Genomic DNA, 13320 nt, shown 5'->3' with positions numbered 1-13320 from the left:
TATACAATACTTTCCTGCTAAATTGGACAAGAGCCAAGCCACCCAGAGATTCTCAGACCGAGCCTACTCAGCTTACATACATGTGTCACATGAGAGCTTGCTAAAACATCCACTCCAGGTCCACTCCTGACCTACTGAATTAGAACCAACATTTAAGAGGCTCCTCAAATGCATTCACTCATACAATCATCAATGGCTGCCTTTGTTTTTTACCAGATAATTTATCAGCCACCAGCAGTTTCACAAGAAATGCTAAGGTTTTTCATCACTAATTTTCAGAAACTCCTGAAGTGACATGTTTCCCATAGTCCTCTGTGGGACCTGGGCTACATTACCTTCTGCATTCCCGGTGGTGGCCACTGAAGAGTCAGTGTAGGCCTCCTCCTCCTCCTCCCTGTCCTCCTTCTCGTCGTAGTCCTCCTCCTCAGTCCTTTTCTCAATCGCCCTTCTGTCAGGTGTTAGGTTATTAAATGGAAAAAGAATTAAGAAAAAAAATCAAAGTAGGTATGTCACAGAAAGAGCCTTAAACTCTAATGCTTAGTATAGTGAACATATTAAATATTTTCAAGCTTCTAAATAGTTTAAAAATATACATTTACATTTCCTTGAAACCTTTCAACAATATAATCACTTTAATATTATCACATTAAAAAGAAAGTACCTTTCTTTTTCTGATATACTGTTATTTTAATAAGATCTTACCATGTGGTCCTGACTGGCCTGCAACTCACTCTGTAGACCAGGCTGAGCTTGAACACAGAGATCCACCTGTGTCTGTTGAGACTAAAGGCATGTGCCACCAAATCCAGCCAGCATCTTGTTTTTAATAGACTATTCCTGCGCAGTAGGAAGCAAGGCCAGGATTCTGTGCTTTACAGGCAACATTCTAACACTGGGGTACATCTCTAGCTAGGATTCTTTTATATGTATAATATATACTGGAAATATTCAACCTCAGTTACATTCTCCTGTCCCCCCACCCCCTTACAGGCCCTTCCCTCTTTACAAATAGTCCCCTACCACCTTCATGGTTTGTTTTCCACATATGAGAAAAACATGGAAAATTTGCCTTTCTGAGTCTGGTTATTCACTAAAGAGTGAATGCGCCAGTTCCTTGTACATGATATAATTTTATCCTCTATGGTAGGAAACCACTCTCAGTTATTCTGCAATTAAATATTTATGTCACTTGCATTCCACTAGTCCCCTCTAGGGCTCACTTACTGTGCTTCTATACTTCCCTGGTTTCTGCTAACTGCTCATGTACTCACAGCTGAAGCTTTGAAGCTAGGAAGCACAAATAAAAGAATGTGTTGTTTGTCTTTCTGAGTTTGGGTTACCTCACTCAGTATGATCTTTCCTAGTTACATCCATTTACCTTTAAGATTTCATTTTATTTACAACTGGACAGCATTCCACTGTGTCTATGGACCACATTTTCATCATCCGTATACTAGCTGAAGAACAGTTGGGTTGTCTCCATTCTCTAGCTATTGTGACTAGAGCAGCAGTAAGTATGGCTGAGAAAGTATCTCTGGAGCAGGATGCCAGGTCCTCTGAGCATTTGCCAAGGAGTGTTAGTGCTATGTCATATGGCACATTTATTTTTAGTTTTTGTGGATTCTCCATATTGATTTCCAGAGTAGCTGCACCAACTTGAGTTTCTGCTAGGAATGGATGAGGGTTCAGATGTTTTATTGATCTTAGACATTCTGACTGGGGTAAGATGAAATCTCAGTGATTTAGAGTCACCTCTCATTAATTGCTAAGGATAAACATTGAGGTATTTCCTAGCCATTTGTGTCTTTGCGTGCTCTCTGGTTAGATGCGCAGCTCACTGCTTAGGTGGGTGGCTTGTTTTTGCCTCTAATTTTCCAGTTCTTACTGTATTCTGGTTATTAATCTTCTCTCCAATGAATGGCCAGAAAGATTCTCCCATTCTCAAATGCTTATTTTCTTAATGGTGAAGAAACCTAATAGTTTGGTGAGGCCCCAGTTATTAATTGTTGGTGGTGATTTCTGGATAAATAGAGCCCTGTTCAGAAAGTCCTTTCCAACATCTGATCTGACACCATTTGTGCATTCTTCTAGCAGTCCTAGGGTTTCAGATTTCACACTGAGGCCTTTGAGCCTGTGGAAGATAGTTTTGTGCAAGGTGATTGATGATGGCTAGCTTCCTTCTTCTGCACATGGGTATTTAGAGTTCCCAGCAATGTTCATTCCAAGTGCTGCCTTTCCCCAGTGTGTACTTCTGGGGTCTCTGTAAAGTATCAGATGTCTGCAGTTATGTACTTAAGTTTGAGTCTTCTGTTTTGTTTCATTGGTCTAAATGTCTGTTGTGCAGGGACCATATATTTATTACTATGGTGTTCTAATTTATCTTGAAATCTGGAAGGGTAATCCCACTTGCATTCCCCCCCCCCCACACCTCAAGACTGCTTTGGCTATCTTGGGTCCTTTGTGGTTACAGGTAAATTTTAGAATTTTTTTCCTATCTTTTAAAAATTTTCAAAATTTCCTATTTTGTGAGAATGAGAGAGATTGATTGTGTTTACATAGAAACTGTAAATAGCTTTTGGTAGAACAGTCATTTTCACAATATTAATTTCATCAACCCATGACCTCAAGTCTTTCCATCTTCTAGAGTCTTCTTCAATCTCTTTCTTTAGAGGTTTAAATTTTTCATTGTAGAGATCTTTCACCTCCTTGGTTGGTTCATTCCTACATCGTTTATTTTCTTTGAGGCCACTGTGAAGAGGAGTGTGCACATGATCTTTTCTCCGTATTTTGTTGGTAGTGCATAAAAAGCTATTTATTGCCTTTTCTAAGTTGATTCTATATCTTGACACTTTGCCAAAACTGTTGACTTTTTCTCTCTAGATGTTTTCTGGTGGAACTGTAGGTATTTCTTTGGAACAACACCACATCATCTGCAAATGGGAAGTTTGACTTCACCTATTTATATTTTATTTCCTTGTGTTGTTGCTGGAACTTGTGCCTTTACAAGTTCTACGTTGAAAAGAATGAGGATACTGAACAGCCCTGTCTTATCTCTCTGACTTCCATAGGATTGTTTTGTGTTTTTCCCACTTAGGATAATGTTGGCTATATATCATGAACAGGCTTTAGTATGTTGGAGTGTGCTTCCTTTAGTTTTATCATGAAGAGTTATTGGATTTTGTCAAATGCTTTGTGTGACCCATTAACTATATTTGTATAGTTTCTTATATTTATTGACCTACTTATTTTGAACCATCCCTAAATCTTTGGAATAAAGCCTACTTGATCATGGTGGATAATTTTTATATGTACCTGTATATGGTTTAGAAGTATTTAATTGTAGATGTTTGTATCTCTATTGTCTTAACTAGTATTATTTTTTTCTGTTATAAAACTCTGTGACATAATCAACCTGAGGAAGAAAGGGTTTACTTTGCTTGCACTTCCAAATCACAGTTCATCATCTAAAGGAGTCAGGGGAGGAATATGAAGACAAAATCTGAAACAGAGGTCCTAGAGTACTATGTCCAATTTTCAGAGAAACTGCCAGACTGATTTCCAGAATAGTTGTACAAGTTTACAACCCAACCTACAGTGGAGAAGTATTCCTCTTTTTCTACATCCTCACCAGCATCTGCTGTCACCTGAGTTTTTGATGTTAGCCATTCTGACTGGTATGACATGGAGTCTCAGGGTTGTTTTGATTTGCATTTCCCTGATGACTAGAGATGTTGAGCATTTCTTTAGGTCCTTCTCAGCAATTCCATATTCCTCCATTGAGAAGGCTCTGTGTAGCTCTGTACCCCATTCTTTAATAGGATTATTTGATTCTCTAGAGTCTAGCTTCCTGAGTTCTTTGTATATATTGGATATTAGCCCTCTATCAGATGTAGTATTAGTAAAGATCCTTTCTCAATCTGTTGGCTACCATTTTGCCTTCTTAATAGTGTCCTTAGCCTTACAGAACCTTTGATTCTGATTCTTGATCTTAGAGCCTAAGCAATCAGTGTTCTGTTCAGAAAATTTCCCCTGTGCCTATGTGTTCTAAGTTCTTTACCACTTTCTGTTCTATTAGCTTCAGTGTACCTGGTTTTATGTAGAGGTCTTTGATTCACTTGGACTTGAGCTTTCTACAAGGAGATAGGAAAGGATCCATTTGCTTCCTTCTGCATGCTGCCTGCCAGTTGAACCAACACCATTTGTTGGAGAGGCTGTCCTTTTTCCATTGAATGTTTTTAGCTCCTTTGTCAAAGATTAATTGACCAATGGTGTGTGGATTCATTTCTGGGTCTTCAATTCTGTTCCATTGATCAACCTGCCTACCTCTGTACCAATACCGTGCAGTTTTTATCACAATTGCTTTGTAATATAGCTTGAGATCAGGGATGGTGATTCCCCCAGAAGTGTTTTTATTCTTGAGAGTAGATTTTGCTATTCTAGGTATTTTGTTATTCCGATAAATTTGCAAATTGCTCTTTCTAACTCTGTGAAGAATTGAGTTGGAATTTTGATGGGGATTGCACTGAATCTGTAGATTGCTATTGGCAAGATGGCCATTTTTACTATGTTGATCCTTCCAATCCATGAGCATGTGAAATCTTTCCATCTTCTGAAATTTTCTTCAATTTCCTTTTTCAGAGTCTTGAAGTTCTTGCCATACAGATTCTTCACTTGCTTGGTTAGAGTCACCCCAATGTATTTTACAGTCTTTGTGACTATTGTGAAGAGTGTTGATTCTCTCATTTCTTTTTTAGCCTGTTTATTCTTTGAGTAGAGGAAGGCAGTTGATTTGTTTAAGTTAATTTTATATCCAGCTACTTTGATGAAGTTGTTTATTAGTTGTAAAAGTTCTCTGGTGGAAATTTTGGGGTCACTTAAGTATACTTTCATATCATCTTCAAATAGTGATATTTTGACTTCTTCCTTTCCAATGGGAATCCCTTTGACCCATTTTTGTTGTTTTATTGCTATGGCTAGTACTTCAAGTACTATACTGGATAGGTAGGGGGACAGTGAGCAGCCTTGTCTAGTCCCTGATTTTAGTGGGATTGCTTCAAGTTTCACTCCATTTAGTTTGATGTTGGCTACTGGTTTGCTATATATTGCTTTCACTGTATTTAGGTATGGGCCTTGGATTCCTGATCTTTCCAAGACTTTTATCATAAAGGGGTGTTGAATTTTGTTGAATGCTTTCTCAGCATCTAGTGAGAGGATCAGGTGGGTTTTTTTTTCTTTGATTTTGTTTATATGGTGGATTACATTGATGGATTTCTGTATATTGAACCATCCCTGAATCCCTGGGATAAAGCCTACTTGGTTGTGGTGGATGATTGTTTCTATGTGTTCTTGGATTCGATTTGCAAAACTTTTATTGAGTATTTTTACATCAATGTTCATGAGGAAGATTGGTCTGAAGCTCTCTTTTTTTGTAGTGTCTTTGTGTGATTTAGGTATGAGTGTAATTGTGGCTTGAAAGAATGAGTTGGGTAGTGTTCTTTCTGTTTCTATTTTGTGAAATAGTTTGGAGAGTATAGGTATTAGGTCTTTTATATATATATATATGTCTGATAGAATTCTCCACTAAACTCATCTGGTCCAGGATTTTGGTGACTGGGAAGCTTTTGATGACTGCTTCTATTTCTTTAGGTGTTATGGGACTGTTTAGATGGTTTATCTGATCCTCATTTAACTTTGGTATCTGATATATGTCTAGAAATTCATCCATTTTCCTCCAGATTTTCCAGTTTTGTAGGCTTTTATAGTAGGATCTGATGATTTCTTAAATTTCTTCAGTTTCTGTTGTTTTCCTCTCTTTCATTTCTGATTTTGTTAATTTGTATACTCTGTGCCCTCCAGCTAGTCTGGCTAAGGGTTTATTGATCTTGTTGATTTTCTCAAAGAGCCAGCTCTTGATTTTGTTGATTCTTTGTATAGTTCTTTTTGGTTTTATTTGGTTGATTTCTGCTCTGAGTTTGATTAATTCCAGCTGTCTACTCCTCTTGGGTATAATTGCTTCTTTTGTTCTAGAGTTTTCAGGTATGCTGTCAGGCTGTTAGTGTATGATCTCTCCAGTATCTTTTTGAGGCACTCAGAGCTATGAGTTTTTCTCTTAGTACTGCTTTTATTGCATTCCATAAGTTCTGGTATGTTGTGCTGTCATTTTTGTTAAATTCTAAAAAATTCTTAATTTCTTCCTTGACTATGTTATCATTGAACAGAGCGTTGTTCAGCTTCCATGTGTATATAGGTTTTTTGTTATTTTTGTTGTTATTAAAAACAAGCCTTAGTTCATGGTGACAGGATCCATGGGATTATTTTGATCTTCTTTTATCTGTTCAGGCCTGTTTTGTGACTGACTATATGGTCAATTTTGGAGAAGGTACCATGAGGTGCTGAGAAGAAAGCATATTCTTTTGTTTTAGCATGAAATGTCCTGTAGATGTCCGTTAATTCCAGTTGGTTCATAATATGTGCTAGTTTTGCTGTGTCTCTGTTCAGTTTCTGCCTCCATGATCCGTCCACTGATGAGAGTGGAGTGTTGATAATGTTTCCCACTATTATTGTGTGTGGTGTAATATATTCTTTGAACTATAGTAGGATTTCTTTTATAAATATGGGTGCCCTTGTATTTGGAGCATAGATGTTCAAGATTGAGAGTTCAGCTTGATAGATTTTTTCCTATGATGAGTAAAAAGTGTCCTCTTATCCTTTTTGATAACTTTTGGTTGAACATCTATTTTATTTGATATTAGAATAGCTGCTCCAGCTTCTTTCCTGGGACCATTTTCTTGGAAGGCTTTTCCCTAGCCTTTTACCCTGATGTAGTGTCTGTCTTTGTCTCTGAGATGAGTTTCCTGTATTCAGCAAAATGCTGCATCCTGTTTACACATCCAGCCTGATAGTCTATTCTTTTTATTGGGGGAATTGAGTTCATTGATGTTAAGAGAAATTATGGAATAGTGATTGTTATTTCTTGTTATTTTTGTTGTTAGAGGTAGGCTTATGTTTGTGTCCTTTTCTTCTTTTGGTTTCCTTTCATGATTATCTTTTTGCTTTTCCTTGGGTGTAGTTTCCTTCCTTGTGTTGGATTTTTCCATCTATAATCCTCTGTAGGACTGGATTTGTGGACAGATATTATGTCAGTTTGCTTTTGTCCTGGAATATCTTTTTTTCTCCATCTATGGTGATTGAGAGTTTTGCTGGATATAGTAACCTGGGCTGGCATTTGTGTTCTCTTAGGGTCTGTATGATGTCTGTCCAGGATCTTCTAGCTTTCATAGTCTCCGTTAAGAAGTCTGGTGTAATTCTGATGGGTCTGCATTTATATGTTACTTGTCCTCTTTCCCTTACAGCTTTTACAATTCTTTCTTTGTTTTGAATATTTGGAGTTTTGACTATTATATGTCGGGAGGAGTTTCTTTTCTGGTCCTATCTATTTGGAGTTCTGTAGGCTTCTTGTATGTTCAGGGTCATCGCATTCTTTAGGGCAGGGAAGTTTTCTTCTATGATTTTGTTGAAGATATTTACTGTACCTTTTAGTTGATATTCTTTGCCTTCTTCTACACCTATTATCCTTAGGTTTGGTCTTTTCATTGTGTCCTGGATCTCCTGGATATTATGGGTTAGGAACTTTTTGGTTTTTGCATCTTCTCTGACTGTTTTATCTATGCTTTCTATATTGTCTTTGGCCCCTGAGATCCTCTCTTCCATCTCTTGTAGTTGTTGGAGATGCTTGCATCTGTGACTCCTGATTTCTTTTTTAGGTTTTCTATCTTCAGGCTTGTCTTTTTTTTGTGTGTACTTTATTGTTTCTATTTCTGTTTTCAATTCCATCATCTGTTTGGTTGTGCTTTCCTGTAGTTCTTTGAGTGATTTTTGTGTTTCCTCTTTAAGGGGTTCTATTTGTTTATGTGTGTTCTCCTGTAATTGTTTAAGGGAGTTATCCACATGCTTCTCAAAGATCTCTGTCATCATCATGAAGTACGATTTCAAGTCTAGGTCTTGTTTTTCTGGTGTGCTTGGCAACCCACTACTTGCTGTGGTGGGACAGCTTGCTTCTCATGTTGCCAAGTTGTCTTGGTTTCCATTGCTTAGGTTCTTTTGCTTTCTTTCTGCCATCTTGTTATCTCTGATTATAGGTGATCTTGTTGAGTCTGACTGGAGTCTGTCTCTCCTGTTGATCTGAGGGCCTATGGGCTCAGGAAGGAAATTGCTTCTGCGTGTTTGGTTCTTTGCAGGCAGGCAGTGAGTTCTGAATGCAAGGATCTAGTTCTGTCTCATGGGCTCAGATGGGAGAGCCCTTGTGAAGCTGTTCTGGGAGCTCAACTGTTCGCAGGAGGGTCCTGACCTTGATGTTGGTCACCTGGCTCTTGGTCACCTGGCCCTCTCCCTGGGCCAGAAAGAGTCTCAGAGTTTTTGTTTGTTGCATTCAAATTTCTTTCTTTCTTCCCCCAGGATTTCAAAACAATTTTTCTTGATTTCTTTTCTCATCCATTCAGTAATGAATTGTTCAATCTCTACAAGTTTGTATATTTACTAGAGATTTGTTTAATATTGATTTTAAGTTTTACTGCATTATGGTCAAAAAGAATACACAAAGTTATTTTTATTTTCTGTTAAGATTTGCTTTGTGTCTCAGGATGTGTCCCATTTTAGAGAAGAGTCCATGGGCTCCTGAATAGAAGTGGTGTTTGGTGGAGTATTCTGTAGATATCTGCCAAATCCTTTTGATGTTTGATGTTAGCTAATTTTGATGTTTCTGTTTGGTATTTTTTCCTAAATGATCCATTTGCTGGACAAAATGTTGTCCTGAGTCACCTACCATTATTGGGGTGGCGTCAGTCTGTGATGTAGATGCCAGTCTTACCCTTTGGTTATGATAGAGTGTCCTTTGTCTCTTTGGTTGTTTTTGTTTGGAGGTTACTTTGTCAGATATTAGGATAGCAATGCCTGTCTGCTTTCATCTGACTGGAGTAGTTTGTGCTTCCATTCACTTTAAGGTGGCTTCCATTTTAAAGCTACAGTGAGTTTATTGTCAACAACAGAAAAATGGATTTTATTTCTTAATTTATTGTGCTAGCCAGTGCCTTTTGATGGGAGAGTTGAAACCACTGATAGGTAAAATTATTATTGAACAGTGCATGCTGATTGCAGATACTTTGTTTTGGTTCTGATGTTTGTATTTCAGTAATTATAGCCTCTTTGTTTTCTTTCTAGAGTTCTTGGTTATGCTCATTTCCACACTGAAACTTAAAGTATTGCTTTCAGTACTGTCTGTAGGGCTGGTTTGGTAGAAAGGCACGTTTTTGGCCTATTTGCATCAGGCCAGCCAGGCCGCTGGTGCCTTGCTGGTGGTAGTGTGTGCACTGATTTTTTTTTATTATTATTATTTCACACTATAGATGACATCCAATGTGGCAATCAAGAATCTACTAGAAATTTAAGATTTTTAACTTTAATTTAGAAAATTAGTTAGAAATTTGGAGGTTTGGCAAGCAGAGCAGAGTCAAGTCACATGTGGCTCCATCTGACTCAAGTGCAGGAACCTTGGAACAAAGAAAGAGAACTCTGAGATCCCCTGATGAGTAAAGAGACAAGATGGCTGCTTTGAGTCAGAAAGCTGGAGAATGGAAGCTGCCTACTTCTTGGGGCAGATATTGACTGAACTGTGAATGTATAACACTGCGATTATTTGCTTTTAGGATAGATTTATAGATTTTGTCCTAATCATGTAGGGAATTTTGCCCATAGTTTGGAACTAGGTAGGAAAAATTAGTCACTGACTCCAAGAAAAGAGCAGTGATAATTGCCTGCTATGAACAGGTATTAATTAGTAGAAGTCTGACACTCCAGGCAGGGAGAAAAAGAGATTGATGGTATATTAGAGTAGACAGGAAACTCATATTCTTTGAATGTGTGCTCCATGGGAATTTTGGGTTAATTTCCTGGCATGACATATTAGAACAGGCCTAAAACAGACCTAAAATTGGCTAATACAGTATTTGTTTAGTAGTTCATTTGTTTTTAATTGTTTTTTATTATCAAAACCTGTATCAGGACCTGTATGACAAGAACTTCAAATCTCTAAAGAAGGAAATTGAGGAAGATCTCAGAAAATGGAAAGATCTCCCATGCTCATGGATTGGAAGGATCAACATTGTATAAATGGCCATCTTACCAAAAGCAATCTACAGATTCAGTGTAATCCCCATCAAAATTCTAACCCAGTTCTTCATTGAGTTGGAAAGAGCAATGTGCAATTTCATCTGGAATAACAAAAGACCTAGAATAGTGAAATCCACCCTCAACAACAAGAAAACATCTGCGGGAATCACTATTGCTGACCTCAAGCTATATTACAAGGCAATTGTGCTGAAAACTGCATGGTACTAGTATAGAAATAGGCACATGGATCAATGGAATAGAATAGAACATCCAGAAATGAGCCCTCATGTATATGGTCACCTGATTTTTGACAAAGGAGCTGTAAACATTCAATGGAACAAGGACAGCCTCTTCAACAAATGGTGTTGGTCCAACTGGCACTCAGCATGCAGAAGAATGAAAATAGACCCGTTCTTATCTCCTTGTACAAAGCTCAAGTGTAAGTGGATGAAATCTCCACATTAAACCAGGTACACTGAAACTATTAGATGAGAAAGTAGGGAAAACCTTAGAACACATAGGCACAGGAGAAAATTTCCTGAACACAACACCAGTAGCTCAAGCTCTAAGGTCAAAGATTGACAAATGGGACTTAATGAGATTGCAAAGTTTCTGTAAGGGTAAAGACACTGTCAAGAAAACAGAACAACAGCCAACAGAGTTGGAAAAGATCTTTACCAATCCCATATCAGATAGAGGCCTAATATCCAAGGTATACAAAGAACTCAAAAAGCAAGACACCAGAGAATCAAACAACCCTATTAAAAAAATGGGGTACAGACTTAAAAAGTTCTCAATCGAGGAATATCAAATGGCTGAGAAACATCTAAGGAAGTGCTCAACATCCTTAGCCATAAAGGAAATGCAAATCAAAAGAACCCTAAGATTCCACCTCACACCAGTCAGATTGGCCAAGATCCAAAACTCAGATGACAACAGATGCTGGTGAAGATGTGGAGAAAGACGAACACTTCTCCACTGTTGGTGGGGGTTGTAAACTGATACAACCACTCTGGAAATCAGTCTGGTGATTCCTCAGAAAATTGGACATAGTACTACCTGAAGACCCAGTTATTCCACTTCTGGGCATTTATCCCAGAGATGCTCCAACATACAACAAAGATACATGCACCACAATGTTCATTGCAGCTCTATTTATAATAGCCAGAAGCTGCAAAGAACCCAGATGTCCTTCAGTAGATGAATGGATACAAAAATTGTGGTACATTTACACAATGGAGTACTACTCAGCTATCAGAAACAATGGCTTAATGAAATTCTTAAGAAAATGGATGCATCTAGAGAATATCATCCTGAGTGAGATAACCCAGTCACAAAAGAACAGACATAATATGCAGTCACTGATAATGGGATACTAACCCCAGAAAACTCGAACACCCCAGAAACACTCACAGACAGTGTGAAGTTCAAGAAAATAAGAATATATTTTAATTAAAATAGAACTGTATCACATTCCCATTTCCTTCCTACAGCCCCTCCCAGTTTCTCTCCTTTCCCTTCAAATTAATACCCTCTTTTTTTATATTATTGTTACATATATACATATGTGTATGTATAAGTACCCACAAATACTTAATTATAACCTTAAAAATGTATTCATATACTTCTATGCAAAAAGGCTTAAAAATTTGTACATTTATCTTTGTTCTTTAAAATAAAGTTTTTCAATAAAAAATTTAGAAGTTAAAAAAAATGAATAGAATTATGAGGTTTTTGGTTGTTTTATTATTCCTATGGAAGAGAATACAGAATACAAGCTTTCCTGGTTGCCAACTGAAGGATATGACAGTTTGGGAGAAAGGTTTTGTCTTTGACTTTTTAGAAAAGGTGATTAATGTCTATACACCTTCTAGAGTTATATGGATTAGATATGTCGAAGGGGGACACCCTGAAGAACCAGATTCCAGAGAATAAAACAAAAATGTTACCTTGACACTAAAATTTTATTTCGAGGTTTATATATTACAAAATGTATAGCTTTGGTGAATTTCATCATTAGACATGCTGAACTGACCTACTTGAACTCTTGATCTCAGGGACTTTCAGCTGGATCCAGTCAGGACATAGACATCAGAGACTACAACAATTATTGGTGTGGCCTTCTTAAAGGCAAACAACTCCTCTATTTTCCCTACTTCCTTTAAAGACATCTCAATGCCCATATTTAGCTGGATGTAGTTATGACGAGTCGTCACCCTGGGTTCCCTGGACTTGGGGGTCTGAAGGTGGTTATTCCACGTTGTCTCTTTGGGGAATTTAGAAATGGTCATGATTTGAACAGGGAGGAAATAACTAGAATTGATTGTGTAGCCATATCTCATTTGGTAGAAATCTTTACAATAGTTACTAAGTTGAAGTCATAATTTCCTATTTTGGTACAGAATTTATTTTGATGCAGAATCAAAGTTTTCTTTGGTATAAATTTCTTCTATTGATACAAAAGATTTTAAAAGTACTAGACTTAGACCAAGTACCTCTATAACTGTTATTATAAACGTGTTTTAGATGATTAAGCAATACAAGTTAAGGGCCAGAAAGCAAATTCATGGCTCTGAGTTTACTGTTAGGATGTTTTCAAGATTTTTTTTTTTTAATCAGAAATAGCTGAAAGTACTTAATGAACAACAGTCCAGATTACATAGATAGATACTTTTCAAAAACATCAGAAATCCACAAAATGTGACATTTAATTCATTCAGTTGTTGTTAAGACATATCTGCTTCTAATAATTCCCCATTTGTGGACTCAAGCAGTTGAGTATCTCTACCTCCAAGTAAAGTAGTACATTGTAGCCACTGGGCAGAAATTGCCTATTTCTCCCACATACTGTTTTTGAGAGGATACAAGTTACAGGTTAGGACAGCTTAGTTAGGCCAAGACATAATAATACTTACTGTTTTTTAAGGTCTGTCAGATGATCCTAGGCCACAAGGCTAAAGACTGATGTTCCAACTTCCTGAAATACTAGGGCTATATGGGTAGGCAACTGTCTCTACAGTTTGTCTCAGTTCTGGAAGCTGTGTTAGGCTTCCTATATTATCAGATAATATTGGTTGTTCTTGGATTTCTGATGGGGTTGAAAGACCAGTTATAGTCTCATAGCCAGCTCAAGCTATTTAACACAGAGAATATATT

General features: G+C 37.4%; 1 protein-coding gene across 1 annotated transcript in view; it reads right to left on the bottom strand.

Moving 5' to 3' along the window:
• The window catches only part of WDPCP (WD repeat containing planar cell polarity effector), a 332845-nt gene that overhangs the window by 12729 nt on the left and 306796 nt on the right, over positions 1-13320 (bottom strand). Inside the window, exon 16 of the mRNA XM_080936498.1 lies at positions 336-448. Coding sequence (XP_080792624.1) covers positions 336-448 — 113 coding nt within the window. The remainder of the gene's footprint in view (positions 1-335; positions 449-13320) is intronic.

This window comes from Micromys minutus, assembly GCF_963924665.1.
Source record: "Micromys minutus genome assembly, chromosome: 1".
Lineage (NCBI taxonomy): Eukaryota > Metazoa > Chordata > Mammalia > Rodentia > Muridae > Micromys > Micromys minutus.
Note: the sequence above shows the minus strand (reverse complement) of the source record. Positions and strands in the feature narration are given on the sequence as shown.